The 24,267-nt window shown below is 32.1% G+C and overlaps 1 protein-coding gene across 13 annotated transcripts in view; it reads right to left on the reverse strand.

Moving 5' to 3' along the window:
• The window catches only part of sif (guanine nucleotide exchange factor still life), a 442,635-nt gene that overhangs the window by 379,905 nt on the left and 38,463 nt on the right, over positions 1-24,267 (reverse strand). For 7 of the 13 annotated variants that reach the window (XM_089631920.1, XM_089631885.1, XM_089631912.1 and 4 more), the window contains 6 exons: positions 22,555-22,672; positions 18,597-18,744; positions 15,861-16,060; positions 8,035-8,153; positions 6,403-6,545; positions 804-871 (listed from right to left, as the gene is read on the reverse strand). In XM_089631920.1, the coding sequence (XP_089488046.1) occupies positions 804-871; positions 6,403-6,545; positions 8,035-8,153; positions 15,861-16,060; positions 18,597-18,703 (637 nt within the window). In that variant the 5' untranslated portion in view covers positions 18,704-18,744; positions 22,555-22,672. The remainder of the gene's footprint in view (positions 1-803; positions 872-6,402; positions 6,546-8,034; positions 8,154-15,860; positions 16,061-18,596; positions 18,745-22,554; positions 22,673-24,267) is intronic. The other 6 variants (XM_089631932.1, XM_089631928.1, XM_089631958.1 and 3 more) reach the window with 3 other exon arrangements.

Here is a 24,267-nt window from a genome sequence, read left to right on the forward strand (position 1 = left end):
TATAAATGAAAGCATTCTGGACTGTCCAAAAAAATATTTTAAAAAAATATATAGTAATACCAATTTAGTGATAATCCTTCTGTCCTACAATTTAAGTCTATTCATATCATATAAAAAAAATGTTGTGTATTATTATATTATTTTGACGTATTATTTATTTAACCTACTTTTTATTGCGGGTATATTTGGAACCAGTATTTGGACACGCCAGTATAATGGTTGTTGACAAGAGTGATTATGGCTTTGAATCGAGTATTAATGAGTGGGATATAATTAAAAAATGCTTCATATGAAATGGTGATAAAAAGTGCACAAAGTAGGTAATATGGACTGAATATAGAACACTTTCAGCAAATAGCGAAAAGCTACTTGTACTTTTTGATCTGTCTTCTTTTACTGTGTAAAATAAAATATTTTGAGGAGGACAGAGACAAACAGATAAAATTATGACAATCGACAGAAATTGATGGAAATTTTCCGCAAAAAATGAATACTTCATCGCCTTAAATTCAACATTAGACTAAATACGGCTCCTTTAAGATAATTTCAACAATTCGTCAAATTTAAAAGATGATTTTCGAGTTCTGTGAAGGTTATATTTAAGTTCTGGTGTAATTTAAGTTTTGTGAAGAAACTGGTTAATAATCTCCTAAGTATCATAAACGACAAACGTATTTTTTTTTCAATTGAAATTTTGTCTTGTTTTCACTAGAACAATATTTACTCTTTACGTGCAATACAGAAAGATGATACATTTGTTTTTATGAAAACTAATTAATCATACAGTAAAACAAACGACTTACGATATCGAGGATCTTGCGCCCTGAGACGATTGTATTGTTCTGCAGTCATACAAGTGCACTGTGGCTCCCTGGAAAATAAACAATCACGTTATTTACAAACCAAATCGAACAGGCTATAGGAAATAGAGAAACTCCCTTTTTTTACTTAACTTGTATGTCTTCATAATAAGATAAGCAAATAATGCCTTCATTATTTGTCTTCATAATAAGTTAAGCAAAAAATTTACTATGAAAACATATTATAACAGTTTTTTTTTCTTCACTTTTTATGAAGACTTGTATAACTTACTTAACTAACTTATATGTCTTCATAATATCAAAAAAAATCAAACAGGATATAGGAAATCGAGAAACTCCCTTTTTTGCTTAGCTTATATGTCTTCATAATAAGTTAAGCAAAAAAATTATTATGAAGACATATAATTTTTTTTGCTTAACCTTTTATGAAAACTTGTATAACTTACTTTACTAACTTATATTTTAATTTATATTTATTTTTATTTTTTATGAAAGAAAGACAAACATTCCCGGGTTACGAATAACCTGACAATATTTGAAAATCTCCTACTACCACCACAGTAAGCTGAAAATGTTGCTTGTGTTGTGATGGAGGACTGATCCAGCTTAGGAATTGAACACACTACGCCTGGGTGGGACCCAAACGCGATGTCAACTCTGCCACCGACCGATCAATAATAATAATAATTACTATATACAGACTGAACGATTAGTCATAATAGACCCGATATAGTTTTACATGACAAAATTAAAAAAAATAACTTGTATGATTGATGTCGCTATTCCAAATTCCTGTAATATTCAAAAATCTGTTAATGAAAAAATAAGAAAATACGCAGATTTAAGAGATGAGATAAAAAAAAATTGGCATTCTCAGACTATAAAAATATTACCATTTGTTATTTCGGCTACTTGCATTATACCTAGCTCTCTCATTAAAAATTTAGACGTTTTAGATCTATCAAAAAAATAATAAATAAAAATGCAAAAAATCAGTCATATTAAATACATGTAGGATAACGAAAGATTTTTTAAATATTTATGTTGAGGGATCAGTAGGATTTATAGGCCTTGTTAGGAGTTCTACCGAGCCGAACCCTCTGATATGAAAATATCTGGAGTCGGTGAATTATTTTCCCATTTGATCTCTGGTGAGTTGACGTATTGTTCTTGTATTGTTTTGTATTTATTTTGCTTATATAATGCACTTGCATAATGTTGGTTGACTAGATGATCATTTGTGGAAAAGTGTGTGGAAGGGTTTAGTTTTTCCTGTGGGGAAGATTTAACCCGGTCATAAAATCGGAAAAATTAAAAATATTTACGTACTAGACATTTTTTGAGATAATTTCGTCCTCTTTTAAATTGAATGCAAATGCACGTGTTAAAATAAATCAAAACACGATTTTAAAAGGCATTCTTGACGGAATAACCCTCCGGGGGACAGTAAAATTTTGAACATAACAAGAGATTTGATAAATATTTGCAACAAGATCTTATAATATGTAAGCTAGTGCCATTATACGTATATAGCAAACAGGGTCCGGGAGTAAAGTGCACTAATTTCGTGAGGTGATTTAACATAATGGTAGAAGTAAATTTATAAATAACTTTTTTGAAATTCCATTTTTTTCAAAAACAATACGTTTCAAAAAATTCATCTAGCTGGAAACAATCTTAAAACTTTGACAAATCACCTCCGAATTTAGTGCATTTTACACCGGGACATCTTCTTCTTTCAATAATTTCCTTCGTAAAGTAAGTTCCAATATATATAAAAACCAAAACCTTAATCAATATAACATTCTAGACAAAAACGGTAATAACGTCAATAGAAATTCATTTTACCATCATTACTTATGTTAAAACTGTCAGAAGTGTGGATCAATGTCAAATATATATACATACACTTTAAATAGTCAAGTGTGAACCAAAGTCAAATATATTTACCTACACTTTAAATAGTCAGATGTGGACCAATTTAAAATATGTATATACCTAAATGTTAAATAATCAAGTGTGGACAAATGTAAAATAAATTTACCTTATTTTTTTATTACTACTTTAGTATTACAGAAAAATTATCTTTAGTTGGTTATTTGTTAAACAAATAAAACTCTAATTTTTAGAGAAACCCATATTTCACTTCTGAACTAATTAGTTCGCTAATACGTATTAGCGTTTGCAAATCAAATTAGAAAAACTATTAATAAAATCAATCTGAAGCATAGCTATGAAGGACACGCCTTTGTCCTTTAACATTAATACATCTTGCACCATTCTCATGAATATTTCAGGTGGCGTATGGAGCCCAGGTGCGGCTTATAATACACCTTAGGAACCTCCGCATAATAACACTATGCATACTAGGGAGGAAGTTAATTGGCTTTCTACGTCATTATTTAGTAGCCACTTGCGGGATGATTAAACTCCCTCTCATATTGGAAATACGCAGAGCGATAAATGAACAAAAGTTTAACATCAATACAGCTCCATTGTAATGCTTTGTAATGTATTATATCGTCATATTGTACATATACCTGGAGAAAATGATGAAATGTCAACCACTGAAGTTAATTTATCAACAAGTAAAAAAAAATTGGAATAATTATGTACCTAGGTTGTAAAAAAACAATGATATTTATATTGCGACTGTGTTCATTTCATTCGTGTTCTCAAAGAATTTTAATATTTTAAAATCGCTTCAAGAATGCCTTACAGTAAAATTAAAAGCGTTTTACACGAAACTGATAAGATCATTCATTATGCTCATTCTAAATTATAATCTTCGGATAAAAGTGAAAAAATCATGTCGTAGGAGCCACTGTTAAGATATATCTAACCAATTTAACTGTAACTTACTGGTTATTGATTTTAATTAAAAAACGAGTCGAATGTCTTTGAGTTATCAGTAATAATTGTAATATGTCGTAAATATGCTGGTTACCCACAGTTTGAACACATCTTTTGGACAGAGAAATATTAAGTTCTATGCTACCAAATCAAACATAAAAAATAACGGAAATTAATATAATTAAAACAAAAGTAAAAACATGGCTGAGAGAACAAAGTGATATTCAACATGCAAACAGTATGAAGACGATGTAAAGACAACTTGACTATATACAAAAGTTTAAGAACTACAGGCCGCCTCAGAATAAGAAACCCTAGTGAGAAACAACAACAATTTTTGTTATTTGTTTTTGGGTGTTATGTCGTGTTGCACTCCTTCTTTAGCCACAAACAAATAACGAAAATACTTTTGGCCGTGAAAATCTTAAATCATATTTGAACAACAACAAATTTTTTTCTCCACACTGTGTACGGATTAATTAATCCGATATCTTCTTAAAATCCGGAGAGTAAGAAAAAAAATATTTATAAAATGTGGATCAATTTGAAAGCAAATTAAAAAAAATCAAGCCGTTAAAACAATGTTTTTACTATGGTTTATCTATTTTTATTAAAAGTTGTATATAAAAATACTTTCTTTTTGGTTGACGGGAATCGATCCTTCCTCGCCAAGGAGTGGCTCTGCTTTGAACTTTTTAAATGTCTTTTTTTGAATCTGAGAAATGCGTGTGTGCACGTGTGTGTATGCAAAAGTGCCACCAAGTTGAAAGAATGCATTGTCATCTACAAGTGGGTTAATTTCCACTTCCAAGATTCATTCTTTCATAAAAATAAAATAGAAAATTTAAATAGATGTGCTTAAAAAAAGTTTTTTACAAATGTCATTTCACCGTTGGGTTTAAAAAGGTCTGTAAGGATTTCAAGCTTCCTGGTCATTTTTTTCGTGTTTTTGTTTTGTTCCGGTGATTTTATTTTACATACTATAGTTTAATTTGTGTTACATAGAAAGTGAATGAATGTCACCACAAAAGAGACCGATTTAAAGATACCCCGCTTTTGAAAGGTTAAGTTAATTCAGTTCCAACGAATATTGACTACACTGCCCTTTATTCCATATGATAAAGGGCGAGGGTGAAAATACACAGTGACACATGACTATCAAAAGACCACAGTAAACCTAAGCGACCCGTTGAGAGACACGCCTTCATTACATTATAGTGAATATTTTCACGTAACTTTATACAGATTTGTACTGATTATGCGCGGTTTTAAAAAATATATATATTTGGTAGGTACCGAACGTGTTTGAAGAAAGCATTTACTTTATTGGCTTGCCTAACTGAACGTAATGTTTATGTTTTAAAACGCATGTTGTGTTCAATCTACAAAGTTACAATCTATTCTTAGCCGACATTTTACAAAAAATAAGTAAGACCGAGTAAGTGTTTAATTTGGGCATATCGTTGTGGGTTTTGCAATTATGTATAGACTGTGTAACAAAGCGGTTATTTGTAGGGGACATAATTTATTTACAGTGAGATTTATCCCAACATTTGTATTATTTACACAACATTAGGTTATCCAAAAGTTTAAACTTATATAAAATATACTATTTATTGTATATTTTTGGCAAAAACCAGTATTTGGTGAGAGTGATTATTTTACTGTGTAGCAAAAGGAATATTTTCTCTGGATAGTTTATTTATTCTTACGGAGATTTATCCTATTATTTTTGTATTATTGCATTGTAGTTACCAAAGTTACAACTTGGTGGTCTAAACGCTGAAAATTTCAAAATGTAGGTATGTGTCTTTTTAGAAAAACCAGTATTTTACACAATAATAATTTGACCATTGTTAACAAAACATATTTCAGAATCCACAAATATATTCCCTGCTATTTTTTTATACAAATGCCATCTATTTTTCCCTTTCAGCCCCGAATTAAAACCGGCAGTGGTGGAATATATTTGATACTTGATAACAATTGGTAGAGTTATTTGATTTTTTTTTGTGTTTTTTTTTTTTTTATTTCGTTCAATAGTTTAGAAGTTACTGCTTATTTTATTTGAAACAACATTAGAGCGTATTTCACATAAAATGATAAATTGTACACTGTGTCCAAAAAAAAGAACATTTTATTAAATTTTTAAAAATACCTATAAATTAAACACTGCAAAAATACCTTCATAACTTACTAATTACAAACTTATTCGAATAAATTCGGTCAAGAATGAACTCAAAAATACGAAAATGGTTATTGCCTAAACCATTACCTACAACCCATTATAAAAATAGAGCGTATTGCCAGTTATTCCAGTAATTGAAAAACTAAAACAGCCAATTTTTACTGTATCTGGTTGAAGGAAAAAAACCTATTAAATCTACATATTTTCAAATTTAAACTCTGTCCGAAAGGGCTGAGTAATAATTGTTAAAGCATTTTAATTTATAAGATTATCTGATATTGCAATTTTAAGGGTACGTATACATTTGCGAACCGAAACGCAAACCGTACCACGAATTACGGGAAAGGCAGGCGGTGGTGTTTTGCGCCATTTGCGGTTGATTCATTTCATTCACCGAAGTTGAGGTTTAGTTCGGCAGTTCGGCTCTCGGATGTATACGTAGCGTAAGATGGGCAAAACTGATGATTTTTTTCCAAAAAAAATGTAAAGCTAAACAGGGTGTATTTTGGGGTAGTTTAGTATAATATAAGTATTTGTTACCTGGCGCGATTGGGGCTCGCCGGCGTCGACACCGGCTTCCTCTTCGCCTTGGGCTTCTGCTTGCCGTTGGGCGCGTCCTTGAGACTGTAGCTGGAGCTGGCCTTGCGCGCGAACTTAAACTGCGGAGACTGCAATTCGTCACGCTGACGTTTGAATGCAACACCAATCTCTTTACATACAACAACGGCAAGGGGTGCGCTGGGCGGGGCAGTGTTCGACGGGGAAATAGGTTTTTTAGTAGGCGACGAATATTGTGATCACCGTTTTATAAAATCAGATTTAACAAATATACTTTTTTATTGTAATTAAAAATACTTATTTTGTATGTAATGTGAAATATTTCTGCGTAACGCGAACTAATATGAAGTAATAATTCTTTATTCGAAATGCCTACTTCTTTTCTTTAAATGCTTAACAGGTCATTAGAATTAATAGAGTTAAGATACCTCACTGAGACAATGCGCTTGTGTTCACTGAATTAGATCCAATGGACATACAATATCGACCCGTCCACATACATACGTAATTTTTAAGTTTACTTTCATTCGATAGGTAAATTTCTTCGTTTGAAAGGCATAATCTTGAACATTTTTTTTTATAAATTCATCTTCACAAATTCTACAATTATAATAATATCTGGTTATTTTAAACGGCTTGGCACAAATGAGTGTAAATATGAATTACATTTTGACAGAAAGGTAGGTACACATTTTTAGTGGAGAGACTTTTTATACCATATTCGACATATTTACCCTATCAGAAAAGGGGAGTTCTTGAGCCTGAAAAATAAACTAGTTTCTCCCTTTTGTATCGGGTAGTAATAAAAAAATAACGTTCACTTTAAATTGCTTATTCAGGTTCTGATTTTCTTTATTTTAGATAGAAATATTGGGAAATTAAATGTGTAAATTTTCAATTTGAATTAGAACATTGCTTAAAATTACATCAAACATTTTTAGTGACAATGGGATCAGAGTATAGATAAAATACACAGAATATTAGTAGATCAATATTATTCCATCTCTTCCCCAATATTCGAGAATTTGTATTTGTTTGTTAGCATCACTAACATCCCTTACTTGGCTTCTGAAAAAGTTTAAGAATGACTTAGCGTATTCATTGTTGAATCATTAATCCGTGAAAGTATTCCGCAGTATTCTGGCTTTTTTCAAAATTTTGATTGGAATAATTAAAAGTTCAGATAAAATAACCGAGAAATATTATGCTCGAAAGACATTGGAAGTCAATTAGGTACATGATCACAATAAACGTAACCTATAAGATGCTAACAGCACCTATTTCGATAACGAAAAAAATCTTCATTTAGTTAAAAAAATATTTTTTTAATCAATAAAACAAGGGGGGTTAAAGGACCGTGGACAATACAATGAAAATAATAAATTATATTTCAGTTAATTAATGTAATCTTAAATATTCAACTTAATCTTAAATATTACTTTTTAAGCTTAATCATAATTTGTGATGTTAAAAAAATAAAACACGACTTTAAATATAAAAATTTCGATATTGAAATATATTAGTTTGTAGAAAACATTATTGATTGTAATGCTGTATTTAAAGTGATTTGATTGCTGTTTTGTTTGAGGTTTAAAATAAGAATATTCAACTTACACAACACTCTCGGAACTGTTTGGCATCAATGGGGGATGTGAAGTTTAGTCCCCAAGTGTCATTAGTCATAGGATCCTTCCAGTACACGAAGCATTCTGAGGCCTGGCCAATTCGAGTTCCTGAAATAAATCATATTTAAACTCATAAATAATATTGCAAGTAAAATGCCTAAAAAATGACAAAAATCCAGGGCCGGCTCTGAGCCAAAAGGCGCCTGGCGCTAATAAAATTTTGACGCCCCTTGTTAAAACCAGTAAACGTCTAGGATGTGATCAGTGTAATCATTAATATTTGGATGATATTTATTTTTGTGTAGTGCCGTTTTTGTGAAAAATATATTTTCAAAGGCAAAGTAAAGTTTTATCAGCGCTTTGGCGCCTCAAAAATTCGGCGCCCGGAGCGGACTGCTTCAATTGCGCCCGCATAGGGCCGGCCGGGGCCCTGCGCAAAACCTCAACATCAACTATAAATTGCGTAATTGTAAAAAGCATTCATTTTGTGGCTCATCATAATTTATGTGTTTTTATTATAAACTATAAATTGCTTACAGTGGTGATTCCCTATATATTTTGCACCCCGTCCTATTGGTTAAAATAACTCAAATCAATTGATTATTTTCATTCTTCGGATTACCCGTTATAAGTTGCTGTGGGAAACATGAGAATGAGTATTTCTCCGGCTTTACTTTCGGATAATGGCTTGTAAGTGTAACTAGTTGACGGCAATCATAGTCCTCTTTTTTCCAATCTCAATCATAGTTTATTTTGCGCCATTTACAAATCCATTCTTCAGTTCTGTTCTTCTCACGTCTCACATCTCTGTAACCGTCCTAGATATTATATTAATAAAAAAGGAGATATAGCATGGAAGCATGCCGACTGTCGCAAATCTTCGGCCAAACTGCACTGACTATCAATGCAACGGAGCCAGTGAAAGTTATGTGTTTGGTGTTCGTGTAGAAATAGCTGTCGTCAATGTCGCAGATTGTAGACATAATATGCAGTATAGGTGAACACTTTTTTTCATACTAATAATGGTTCATGGTCTATTTCCTTTGCTTCTAGTATCCACATCAACAGCCGCCACAAAAAATGAGTGCTACTAACAGCAAGCTGCATTCATACCTTCATACTCTGTATGGAGTCAAGCCTATAACGCATAGTTTTATCAAGAATATATATATAGTATTCCTACAATCTACAATGTACGCGACTCACTAATTTAGATATTCTATTGAGTGGATAATGAGGTGGTCTTCTATTTTATTTCCATGAAATGTATTTAATTTAAGAGTTAATAAAGACAGTAAAAGTATTTTTTTGATATCTCTAAAATGATGTAGTTTCAAGGTAAACTTGGATAAAACGTATGCAAAGGTGTATCTTGATGTCACAAGCAATGGAAGTCAATGGAAGTGATGAGACAAGCTTTTCGGCTTCTTTTATATCAAAATTTCGAAGGCTAATATCTTCGACACTATTCGGTATTTTCCAATAACTCAAAAATTTCCATCTTCATTATGCTTGTAGGAGAGTATGCTTCTATTTTTTTGTAGGAGACGACTTTCGTGTACAAGAAGAAATCAGTGATCCGCCTGCCTAACTTCTTCCGCCCCCTACACACTATACGGCTAGGACAATATAAGGTAGTGCCAGCAAAACTACGTAATTAAGCAGGTACTAAAAATCTACGTAACCATCACCTCATTTCTCCGAAGGGTTAGGTAGAGAGAATGGGCCGTCTCACAGCTCATTTTCGTCACACCCCCCTTTCTACATTTTCAGTCAAACATCACATCACGCATAATCTTCTTTTTTTTTACAACTTTTATAAAGATCTTAGTTAATATGCAGTAGAAAATCTATTTGTTGAATAATAACAAAGAGTTCTGGCGGTATGAAATTTGCACAGCCTTTTTAATCCGTATTTTTTATAGTTTCTATTTGTCGATCTATCATGAGTTATGGAGCTTTTATATATCTATATTACTTACAATTTTAGAATGAAATAACGATAAAACTCGAGCAAATTTGGGGAGAAACGATTATTATATAGTAACTTTTGATTTAATGGAATTTTAATAAAATACGGCGTGCTAAATATTTGCCAAATATTAAAATGAAAATTTTGAATACTTAGCTGTCTACGAGCTTACATGCCCCTACTAATAGAATCAACAATAATATTTACAATGTTATTCTAAATTCAAATAACTGCGAAGGCAATTGAACTTATGTCACAGCATTTTTTTGTTATTACAATGTATTAATTTATAATAATATTTTTATCTCATTACATTACAGTATAAAAATTAAGGGTAAACGTAACATAAGTTATAATCTTCACGTTCATAAATGGCGCTAATTAAATTATTTTAGGAAAAAACACTTTTCTCAAGTTATGCTTTAAAATGTTAAGATTAATGAAAATTTACTTCAAGAAAATTATATTTTGGACCTTTAGCCAAAGTTACGGCGCTTGGCTCCATTGTAAGACCAGATTAGCCCAAAGGCTTATTAATTTTATTACCCCTAAAATTTACAACTCACTACTTGCTACTTTTGAAAAGACTATATTGAGTGAAAACATTAACACTAAAAAAAACATATTAAATCATGAATAAATTTCACTGAAAAATATGTCATCATCTGTGACACATAATAATATGTTACAGTATTGTATTGTCTCCTAGACAGACTTACCTTTTTCTTTTTAAATAAATTTTATCTCGCTTATAACTCCGTTTTGTATGATTCTTCCTAGAAAACTAAGACCTCGTATAAAACTTAATATTTTATTTATAATTATAACATCTTAAATCATAGAAATATGTTCAAAATTATTATAATTCCCGCTTACGGGCTTTGACTTTCTCTTTTTTTATGTACTTATTTTTTTAATATTTCCTTGTATTTTAAATAATAATAAAAAAATGAAATTGCAAAAGCCGGTTTTTCCTAAAATAATTAAATTGGCGCCATAATAAAAATATATTTTCCGTTTACCCTTAGTATTTTTCTAGTTTGGAAAAACTTTGAAAAAAATGTTGAAATGGGATCGCATCTCCGCTAGATACCTATCTTGTATTTTATCCTAGACTACGAAATACCTCCTGCATAAGTAAACTCTGCTGACAACCGACAGAATTTACTGCTTTCCCCTTAGGGTTGATGCCTGACGGTTATAATATAAAATTCTCCTTTTCCGGACCAGATGAAACGTTTGTTACGGAAATTTTATTTGTTCGTGTTTTGGGAACATGAATATAAGCATTATTCTAGAAGTTTGTTTTACATTTGAAAATTATCATTTGACGCATAAAGCTCTGTAAATATTATTTACCAACTCATATATTATATTGTTAGCACAGAACCGTGAAAATAACGGGATATTATAATTGTCTTTCAAAAGACGATTAGTAATTTACTACATAAAAATTACATTTGTCAAAAATTTTAAACTATAGAAATACACGTTTTAGATATCATAGTATTGGTAGTTGAAATCATTTTGTTAACTACTTTATCGGTCTTTTGATCGTCCTCACAATCAGTTATAGTATAAATATATAAGTTATCAATATAGAAAATCAAAAAAATGTCATTCCATTCCGTTGATCCGAAGTTTATAGAAACAGAGGCACACAGATACACCACCGCAATTATTATTTTTTAATTACTTTCAAATAAATACTCAACTTATGGTTTAGCAGTTACTAGTTATCTATCCTAACCCAAAATAAATAAACCAAACAAGCAGCCTTTGAACGCAAAACCTCGAAAAATCTTTGAAGTATGTTATAAAATGAAGAACACCAAATTAAAGGAACTATGAACACATTAATCTAATTGAGCATGAATCCAACGCAAGATTTTATAGATTCCAAAACTGAGATGGGCAGGACTCGTCGAAAGAATTCCAAATGACAGGACACCACAACCAATGTGGTCAAGTAGGTGCTTTTGTGGAAGCGAAAAAGAACCATATTGAGGAAGATATGGATAGACTGGATAGCATGCATGGATGAGAATTGAAGCAGAATGGGAAGGACTAGTGTCTAGGACGATCAAATTGATAACTTAAAAATATCGGATCGTTGGGCTCAACTTCCGACGATTTTATAACGATATCCCTAGCACGGTTGCGCTGTTGATAGCCGAACCGATATTGACACGAAATTATTAAATTTAGTTATACCATGGCAACACTGGTGGATCTGTCTATAGATTAACATTTGCAAGCATCAAATGGCTACGTGCATATAAAATAAAATTTAATTGATCATAAATAACGTTAATATACACTGGTACTGAGTGTACCTTTTTACACAGAAAAGGAAGTTGATTGGTTAATGAAGTATTTAGTAATAACTAGTGATTTTAACAACATTCGTTTCTCCAAGCTTGAAAAGAATCAATTGATCGCATATACGATTTCTTTGATTTTTAAGACCTTAGTTAGCTCACCTCCATTCATTAATCAGTCAGTTATTTTGTATGACGAACGAAATTGTTTAAAAAATTGTGTATATTGACAGTTCACCGAATTTAATCTGACACCTTGGAAGCAACGCTAAAACCGGCGACTTTTGTCTACCGACTGTCTAAATCATGTGCTGACCGTACTCGCAAATATCGACCAGAGATGGTAGATTTAGTCAATATCGTTTAGATGTAGGGTTTTATCGATCGGCTGTTCTAAATACCCTGAACGAAAATAGCGACTGACTGCAGCTAGTGGATTAGTGGAGGAGATGGTGATCAATAATGATACACACTTGCTTTAATCTGAATTTGAGCCATATTCACAAACACTGAAAAGCCTTCCTAAGAATATTCCACCCTTTACTAAAGTTTTCTGGATTATTTTATGGTTATTTGCAAGGAGCTCGTACATTTTTGTACGCGCGAAAAATAGAAAATATTCAACAAAATATAAATTCTTATTAGTTAAATTCACCCTCCATAACACAGGGCCCTAGCATGGAGGGTGAAATATCAAAAAAACCATATGTACCCTCTAAGTCTTGTATTAATAAAATAAAAAATAAAATAAGTTACAATCCAACTTAGTTTGTTTTCGAACAATACTCAAAATTGTACTATGCATAATAAGCACTTCAATAGATAGATCACATATGCCTCGTTATTTGTATGAAATATCCCAAAAAAAGGTTTCGTAAAATATTTTTTATTTATAATTTTTTTTTTTAATAAAAAGTTTAAATTTCCACAATTGGGTATGTTGTGAGTCTGAAGGTGGTGAAGAGGTAAAAGAGATGGGGAGGAGGAAGGTGGGGAAGTACCTGGCTATTCAGATCAGGTCACCCAACACGGCGAAAGCCATTTAAATTCTAATTGGTGGTCTTACACAAGGGCGATACTGAGAGTATCTTCAACTCTGGAACGCGCTGCAAGGATACCTTATATTATTTTTAATTTGTAAATTGTGAAATAACACTAGCCAATCAAATAAAATTTACTTGCGCACGCCGGGATCTGAACCCACCTCCGGATTTCTAGTCGAGAGCCTTTCCCCGCGACCAAGGAGGCCGATTCTCATACAAGTAAGAGAGGCTGATTCCAATCAGTGTCCCAGCCTTGTGATCTATGTGGTTTTGGACAAATTTCACTTTTTTTCCTGTTTCATATAGTTAGATTTCTAACCTATGAATAGTTTTTGTTTATTTAATAAACGTAAAAGTTAAAAAATATATATATCGTGATGCAGTGTTCTCGCAGATCTTTAAAATTATAATTAATTGGTGGAAATCGTTTTAAATTAACCAAATTCACAATTTTGACCATATTCTCACTCAATTGTAAATAAGCATGTCTTGTTCACTTGGGAAATGAATTGGAAAAATCCTCTCATGTTGTCTCATTCCACTCGGCCCGAATCATGCTACTCTGGGGATATCCTTTACTCTGTGGAAATAACTGTAAAATAATACATTCTGCCGAGTCAGTTGCGATGGTAAAGTTTGACATAATTAACTTTACAGGCAGTCAAAATAGAAAATAAAAATGTCTTGTTATTTTTTAAATTCATAAAAACGCGAATAGGAGTTAAATGATTCTGATAAAGTATGGTATTTATTCTCTCTTCAAATCATTATAATCCGAACATGTAATATATGCTTTAAAGTGTTTGCAACACGATAACAGCTTATTGTAAGTAGGTATCTTAGTAAGTACTGTCGACTACCCGTATAATTCGAATTTCGAATAGAGCAGCTAATTTAGTGATTAGGCCGTCAATCATTATCAAGTGCAAGTTGCTACTTGGTGATTATCTACTATTATCTACGTGATTTTATACATATTTGTAGCCAATTGGTAGGGGTAAAATAAAAAATATTTGTATTAATAATTTGATTTGTTTCTGTAATTGAGTTTTTTCATGAATAAATCAGAGTTTAATAAAATAAAACTAAGAATACATGATAAATCTCAAGCAATACTAACACAAGCAGAAAAAATCAATTGACTGAAAAAATCAAAGTTGTTCGACATCTGAAGCTTCAATTTAATATTTTAAATTACGTATTGATACCTCAAGCCACCGCGTACGAAGTGCGGATCACAAATCAATTTCCGCCACTTTACTAATAGTAAACGAAACCTGAAGCAAAAACCGTATTCCATTATGATTTTCATGATTTTTAAAGAAAATTCTGCGCACCAAGACCTTATCAAATTAAACAGCTAATGGCCAGGTCACCCCCTTTTATATAAAGGGAGCTATGAACGAAGATTCACCGGGGCTCATTTTATGGAAACGGGAACGTTTTCTGGGAATTTAGTAAGACATTCATTCCAACGATCTATCTTGTATTTTTTATTGTAGTAGGGAAGATTTTTTTACGTGTTAATTCCATCTGTATTAACACGTACAAGTATGGCCCAATAATAAGCGAACGAGGTCGAACCACGTAGATACAGGTGCTTCACAATACCACTAATGAATATTATTTGGGTGCTACTAATGCGTTTTGAGGATTACAACTTCCACAATTCAGGCTCTCTAACATACGAAGCCACGGCTCGCGCTGGTCAGAAGAAAAGATCCACAAACAAGAGAAACAACTCTAACATTAGAGCATATATCATGAAATGTTATATTTCTATTAACAAGGAAAAGCTACGGTTCTTTTATTCACTTGTGGAACATATATTCCGTCAACACTCATTTCTACATCCACTCACCCTGTATATCAAAATAACAATATGTATAACTGATAGATTCACAAAACCAAATCTCTAATTTCATTAAATAAATGTAACACCACAATTGCATGACATAATCAATATATCTGCGGAAAAATACCTTATCAATAGCTTACCGGAAAACCACAGAACAATTAAGGACGATAAATGCCTAGTAAAAGCAATTAGACAAATTCAATTAAAAAAACTTAACTCCCAACCACTGACCCAAAACCAGTTGATTTCCTTCCTTCTGATTTTCTTTTAAATTTTAAAACCATATTTATATTTTTGAAAAAAACGTACCTAATTGTGATCAAATTATAGTAATCATCACGATTCTTACTCCTATTCTAAACACAAGCGTTCGCGTCTATTGATGAGGTAAAAATGAAAATTAAAAAAAAAAAAAAAAAAACAAGTTACTGTACGTAAAAAAAACTTGAAAAACTTGATTGCGTCTCGCAAAATGCTACATTGAGGGCGTCCCGACCTAGGAAACGCATCTAATGCACTGCGCACTCTTAACTCACACGCACAGTAAAGTTTTTTTTTATTATATTAATTTTTGCTTTATACTTCTCATACAAATAATAATGATGAAGTGGTAATGCTCACCAGGTTGCAGCAATCGCACATCCAGAATCTTATCCACCTGCGAGTTGTAGGCCGTGATGTGGAAGACGCACTCTGGCGAGTCCTGAATGCAGGTGATGTTGACTGGCACCAGGTCTTCGGAAACCTGCTGCCACTTGACGGTGCCGGCGCCACTGGCCGACACGTGGAACACCTCGGCCCATAGTCTGGAACGGGAATTTCTATTTATTTATTTGTAAGAAGTGGTCATTTGAATGTGCGGGTGCAGCCAAATTATAAAAAGAAAAGAAACAAATGAAAATATGAATAATCTGTCAATAATTTATAATAAATGTGCATAGTTTCCACATAAACTAACTTAAAAAGATCTTTTAGGATACTACTCCAAAAGGATTCTGAGAGAGTTTTATATTATGATCTATGTAAGTATATTGGAAATTTTGTATTAAACACAGTGATAAACATCGACATGAAAAGCCCTGGACAGAGCATTGCATTTGCGCGAATTTGTATGAATGGTATTGGAGCCAAATCTAGGGTGAGGAGAAATTAAGTCTTGCATGACAAACTTTTATAATGATTTATACGCAAAGTGGTGTATGATAAACAATTATATATTTTTGTGTTGTTAATGCAGTTATAACGGTTTATTATTTTTCAGGGTATTTGATGAGACATGGAATGTGATATGTAATATTTTTTTTTTTGCATTTTTTATACTTCTCCCTCACCCCACGGCTTCAAATTTTTCTCGAATAGCTTATAACTACATATTTATTTTTATAGACATTCAATAAAAATCGTGGTAAAATAGAAGAGATGTCAAAAAGAACAGCACATGTAATGACGACTAATCATTACATTTATCATAATAGTATAACGATATAAGTCTCCAAATTGTGTGTGTTCGAACCACAATGGCGATAAAAGAAGGGCGTGTCACAAGGAAGCATTCTGGTCCCTCCTTTAAATCTTATCTTTCAATCGACTATTACGGATTGTACAATGTTTGCCAATGATATGAATGACTTGTACTATTAATATACAGATGATATCGACCATTTCAATCCATAGCGAACTGGATCACTAAATACATCAACGTAAACGTAAAATCATTGCAAAGATTTCTTTCTACTTATGTTCTAAAAATTGTTCTACTTTTGGGGATTAATAATACAAATTTGAATTGGACAGAATGAAGACAGAAAATTAGTTAAAAGTTGGTTAACATCTTTTAGTTTCACTTATTTTTTGGGCACACTGAGTAATCTGTTTAGTGTAGATAGATAATCCGGTATCTACTCAATTCAATGTTAAAATATGAGCTATTTTTTTATTTGTTGTTTTTGTGTTTAATTCATAGAACTCCGTTTATTAAATAAAATCAAATTTAATAATATAATTATTAAGTTCTGCTTTGAAACCAAATCAAAAACCAAAAAATACCTGCAGAACTTAATAATTATATTATTAAATTTGATTTTGGTTAAATTTAAAAAATAAAAATAAAATATATGGGAACACTCCAGCGAAAGTTATTTCCCAAAATATTATTTATCCAGAACATGTGTGTTAAAAATATGTAGAATTTCAAATTTATTGAAGCATAAGGATAATCTTAAAAAATGAATATCCTACTAGAGTGGTAACTTCCATATTAATTTCCACGAAAACACTAATAAGCATTTTTTTGCACCCAAAATATACGAAACAATTTTTTCAAATGACATTATCCCACTATCAACTTAAAATGATAGTGTGTCTTCTTTTTAAATTATTTTAATCATTTTCTATATGATTTTATGTACCCGATTATTTTAAGTTTTGACGATGGAATAAAATTAAGGGATATAAATATGGTAAGAACCATAATTTCAAAGGTATTTGTTTTAATCACAACTGAAAGAAAGCAAATAATTTATATTGTGAGCTTAAATCGTTTTGCATGGTTTCTTTTTTAAATTTATAATGTACAAGGTGTTCCAATAAGAGGTTTTATTTTGAATAGTCCGCTATTTCGGTAAATGTTACTTTTGAAGCTGTCATTTTTTGACATTTGACAAGTAGAAACTACGCCATTAATAAAAATGGAACGATACACGCTTCAACAATGCATTGAAGTTATTAAAATTCACTTGAGTGAATCAAATGCAAATCATCTTGAGTGATGAGGCCCATTTCCACCTCGGTGACTTCGTCAACAAGCGAAATTGTCGCATCTGGGGCTCGGAAAACCCAAGAGTTATTCTTGAAAAGCCTCTCTATTCTCAACGTGTGACTGTTTGGTGCATTTGAGTCATTGGACCTTACTTTTTCGAAAATGAGGCTGTAGCAACAGTTACGGTGAATGGATTGCGCTATCGAGAGATGATTAATGATTTTTTTATGGCCGGAATTGGATGATATTGATCTGGACAACGTTTACTTTCAACAAAACGGCGCTACGTGCCACGAAAGCAACGAAACCATTGATCTTTTACGATTGAATATCAAAATAACAACTCTTATTGGAATTGATTGATTATCAATTTGTTATAATAATATTAATAAAGAGAAAGAACGCAGGTTATAAATTTAGTCATTCTAAAGCCTTTGAATTGACTGCTTGGGATTGATTGTCTTCGGATTTATATACGATATTAATATTATAGATAATAGGTTAAAAAATGTGGATTTTCAAACAAAAAATAAATTAAATAAAAATTCTTAATGAATTCAAAATAATAGTGATGTAAATAAAATATTGCGTATCTCGACCTCAGCAGATGTCCATCTCTTCGTCGGGAGCCTTGGAAGGGGCCATCCTCGTAGCGGTAAGCCTTGCGGATCAACGGCGCACACGAGCACGACAGTTTGTTGCCCATCACGCCGCGCTGACCACACTCTCCGCAGGTCACTATACCACCTGCAACAGAGTTAAAACATGCTTAATATCACTTCACATATCAATCAATACCTGGAAATTGAATTCGTGAATATCAAACAATCATTTTGAGGTTGATATCTTGTTTGACTTTGACCATCGTAAAAACACCATCGCAATGTTTCTCCGAGCTTCTTTATCATCCAGTCCTAGCATTCTGGCGAGAAAACCTGAGGGATGCAATAGAGGGTATTACCCAAACCCAATACCCATCGGAATGTAAAGGGATTACATGGCATCTTTAGGTCCCCATATTACCGAGCCACTGCCGAGAATGCTGCGAACCAGTGTAAAGTAAAGCATTGTTATGATTGCCGTATTAGAAGAAGATTTTGCATTGCAGATTATAAAACCTAGCATTCCCTCGGTAGAGTTGCACACCAAATCGATATGAGAAGGTATTAGAAGAAGATTTTGCATTGCAAATTATAAAACCTAGCATTCCCATGGCAGAGTTATAGGTATACCGAATCGATATGAGGACGAAAAGTCAGGTGTCAAAAGTGATTCCTAATTCCTTCGCCACTGAAATATGTTGTAACGAGATGCCACACGGAGAAAACTTACGGATATGAAATATTGTTAATTTATTAAAAATTTGGTCAAAATTTTGTTTTTCTTTTAAAAACGTGACTGGAGGCCTATGACAAATTAATTGACAAATTTCATAACAAACTATCAGTAAAGTACGGATTTGTAATGAGGTAAAGTCGGAACACGTGTTCTTAAAAATATTATAATATTTCCGCATCTCGTCCATTATATTTATTCGAACCTGGTGAAGACCGCCTTCGTGAACACGTGATCAGATTGCATTATGAATGACTTATATTTCTGTGCCTCCGTGGTTGAGGGGTAAGAGTCTCGAATAGCAAGCCAACGGTCACGGGTTCAAATCCCGGCACGCGCAAGAAAATTACATTTGATTAATTTGTATTATTTCACATTTTATTCATTAAAAATAAAATATAGTACATTTGCCTCTCATTATCGCCCCGGTGTAAGACCACCATTTAGAATTAAAACGTTGAAATGGCTTTGGTGACCAGATCTGAATAGCGATGTACTCCCAGACCTTCCTCTTCCCCATCTCCTTCCTCTCCCACTACCTTCAGCCTCACATCATAATCCGATGGTGGATGCCACAGTTTCACGGGCTCCAAACGGTTAGGAGTAGTTTAGACTCTTGTGCGGTATTCACATAATTTATTAATATTCAATTTAAAAAAAACACCCTACTCATTTTTCTCCGCGCATCAGACATTTTATAGTTAAAATACTTCGCTTTGACCTCGTTAAGAACTTAATTGTACACTTTCCGTTGTTAAAGTAATGTTTATTTCTCTTACTTATCTTTACTATAAACTTTACCATAAACTTACTTACCGTTCTAACTAATTGCGTATAGCAATTTAATAATGGCTAATATCAAAAATATGCAAAAAAATAAGATTCTTCTTGGCAAATTTACCAGCAGCTTTAAAAGTAAACTTACTTAAAATTTTGTCTTTGTATTTCCCCAAAGATTTTCAAATATTTCTGATTGTAAATTAGCATCCGAGATTTGACTCGAGTAAACATACAGCCTAATTTGATTTTAGAAATTTTTTTCTGTTAGTTCGGATACTTCAATGATGGTGGATTCATGTGATGGTCTTAAACTAAGCAGAAAGATCTGTCGATGCATATTATTAGCTTGATTTCAAAAACACCTTTTTTTTACACGTGTATTCACAATTTCTAGTGCACTAATTATAAAGTGATTATAAAAATTACACATTAATTAGAACATTACATTATCATAAAAATACCTATATTTAATATTTGTATTATGTCTGGATTTGAAGTGTGCAAAATAGGGTGATACAAATATTTTATGTCTTTTGGATCACATTTTTATAAACAAATCACATCCGCCTTCCATACAAATTTGAATGGAAGCAAATGATTCATTCAACCCAATAGCACAGCGCTCTGACTTATACTGGGACTGACATCGTAGATCTCCATCCCATTTAAATTTCGTAAGCGCAATTTTGTATTGAAAATTTAAGCCTCGATTATGCAAATATCACGAAACACGCCCACAAGGTATTTCTTGAGTTCTTCTTCGTTCTAAGGTTTAGACCTGTTTCTAAAAAATATTGTGATGCTCAAAAATGCATTATTATTATGAAAAATATAATGCACTACTCTAAGTACTAATTTTTTTAATTAAATGAAAATAGACCTAATTAATAAGCATACGTTCAGACGAAAAAGCGAAAGAAGCGAATCTCCGAGATCGTTTGTAATTCTTATATGAATTGAAAAATGTCAAAAATCATACTATATTTCAGCAATGGTCCAACCAAATTCACCCTTTTCAATCAGACTAACCGTACCAGAACTGTATTTGGATAACGTAATAATGATAATTGATAGTTCTTTGAACAGCAGACCTCGCATTCAAAAAACCAATTTTCTCACTTTCGATAAATCAAAACAAAAATTTGCACTGAAATCATAAGATTTGTAATTAGGTGATTAATACATACCTACCTGCTTAAAATTAGTTAACACGACGATTCGACAATCGATCACATTTGAAAAACAATATTAACGGAACCAACTGAACCATTAGCGCAAAATGTTGGTGTGTTTAATGTGTCAGTTAATCTACGAGTATTTTTGTAAAAACTTTTTCCAAAATTATGTTTTTTTAAACTATGTTGTCTTACCAGATAACGTATTAATATATTTTTTTTGTAAATGTAGTACGTAATCTACTATGAGTTTTTTCCGACAAAAGCTACTTATATGATGAGATTGATGAGAAATAAATTTTAGATAGTGTATATCGGCTACTACCTTTAACAGGCACAGAAACGTAACAATTAAATTAAGAGAATGACGAAGTTCGAGTAGTCCGAGTTAAAAAATGATTGTTGGATGACTTGTATCCGCCGTTTTTTTGCGAAAATCACCTCAAAGGTGGTCTACTGTACAAATACTATTATTATTATTATTTTATTTATTTATTTAAATTTACATCAGAACATATTTCAAATAAAAGTGTTTTCCTTTACAAGAGTCAAAAACTCGTGTGTAAAGGGAAAAACATAAAAAACTTAAAATACTGAAAATAGAAGAAAAAAAATCATAATAACATTTAAAGTGAAGAGATTTTTGTTTTTTTTGTTAATAATATATAAAGTAATATAATGAGATGTCATCGTCATTCTAATTCGCTAAATTATTTAGGGTAGTGAAGTTTATTCTATTTTTGAATTTATTATAGTCCAGTTCTAACCTTATCTCGGTCGTTAGTTGATTAAACCACACCACTCCAGTGTACGTGTAATAGTGTTGTGCAAAACTGGTGTGCATTAATGGAGTGCATAAGCGACCCACTATATTTTGCCTATTGCTCTCAACACGAACCATGGCATGGTGTGACTTCTTATACAGATCTTTGTGAATTTGAAGCAGCGTATTTTTTGTGTATGTATTTTTTAGTGGCAGGACTTGAAAGTCTAGCAAAAGTTGTGAGGTTGGGTAGTCTGATGGTTTTTTTATTAACAGCCTTTGAGTGATTTTATAGGCTTTTATTTATATGTACAAACATTTCTGAAAATATGCTCACCTGGCAGTTAATATAAAATAAACAGGTTTATTTTGGAGAAAATACGCTTTTGCACGCACTTAGCTTACCAATAAAGTTTTTAAAATACCTGGTAACCGGTAATGAAATCTGAAACGCTCTTATTAATATATGGATGTGGTGAATACATAAAAGAAGGTATTATTTACTTGAGGTCCCGTGGTGTCACCACATCCCCTCGGCCCTGGAGAGCGAGTGGCCCCGGTTGAGGCTCTGCGAGCGCTGTGCGCCGTGCCGATGGTGGTGGTGATGCTTAGAGCCTCCGTGCTGCAACAAAGCGAACCAGACTATATAATAATATGCAACATACGTAAAGACTTACCGCCATTAGCTCCCCTGTTGTTGTTATTATTTTTGTTGTTGTTATTATTGTTGTTGTTGTTATTATTTTTGTTTTTGTTGTTATTATTGTTGTTGTTGTTATTATATTATTTTTTTTGTTGTTGTCGTCGTCATCGTCATTGTTATTTGTCATTTGTATTTCTGTCAGTAGTTGCAGTAGTGTGTCAGCAAGTAACTTATGAATTCGCCCCAATATCTGTTTCATAGACGAAGCAAGCACGTAACCGGAAGAGAGGTTAAAACAGACCTCTTGGTGGCAGATCAGCTCTTACACAGATTTTATATCACATATGAATGAATCAACAATTAAAAGACCTTCCAACCACTAACCTGGAACTTAGCGCGTCGATTTATAACTTGATCAAATTTGTTCGCTGGTAAAAATAAAATGAATAACAACAACTAAAATAATAGAATAATATTACCAATATCTTAATTTTTAGGCTTTAGAGGATTTTTTTATGTACAATATGTATAAAGATAGGTATTATTTGATAGGCATAGCTCACATTATAACGAGGTTGTGTAATTTTATAGCGTATAATAAATGCTTATTTTTTGTGAGGGATATTTTATATATTTAACTCTGTTTCTTTATAAGTGCAATGGTTGGTATTTAAATAGTTAGGTACCCAAAATACCTCAAATTTTTGGCCGGCTCGTGAAGAAAACTAATTCAAAGTTTGCATTCGAAAAGGTAGTTTAAAGATTACCTTGCAAAAGGCATGTCCAACTAAACTACACATCCCTTTAGGTGTTTTTTTCACAAACACACGCGCTACACTAATTATTTAATTATTATTGTTAAATATACGTAATAGGATAATTGTTTGAAATTTACTTATTTTTTCGAAAGGTCTTCCATTTCATTCATCAAATATAATGATGAATTATTTATAGGCATATAACATGCATTAGATCAATTCGATCTACTCGTTGTAAGTACCTAGTTACCAAATCTCCAATGAAAGTTTGCAGAATACGTTCTAAAATAAAGAATAAAGTGCTGAGTGTTTGTAACAAGATCTTTAAGCTCTACGCCCAAACAAAAACTTGTGTCAGCACGGAATCAAACGAACCTACACATGTCTATTTTAATAAATAATGATTTTGACATTAATAAACTTATTTGCCATAAAATGTCTCTAATACAACACTTTTTGTGAGTATGATTTACATTTTTATTTTGTGAGTATGATATTCGCATTTCTGAAAAATTAGATGACATTACGAAAGTTAATATATGAAATAAATATCGATCCCACCCAATTGGCTTTTGGCTCAGATGTTAGCGTGGTTTACTCCAGTCCCTGGGGTGAAAGGTTAAGTCCTCAGTAAAACCAAACAAAAATATTTAATTTTTTTAAATACATCTTTTAATAAAAATAGATGTATTACATTAAAAAAAACTTTGTTTTTCACTAGATGATTTTTTAAATTTGTTTTTTGTATTTCACAAAAAATATTATTATTTTACGTATTTTTAAAATAAGTCTAAGAAAAATGGCCCTAGTACAAAT

The sequence above is a fragment of the Hesperophylax consimilis genome, chromosome 1, assembly GCF_061612785.1.
Source record: "Hesperophylax consimilis isolate HC1 chromosome 1, BYU_Hcon_1.0, whole genome shotgun sequence".
Lineage (NCBI taxonomy): Eukaryota > Metazoa > Arthropoda > Insecta > Trichoptera > Limnephilidae > Hesperophylax > Hesperophylax consimilis.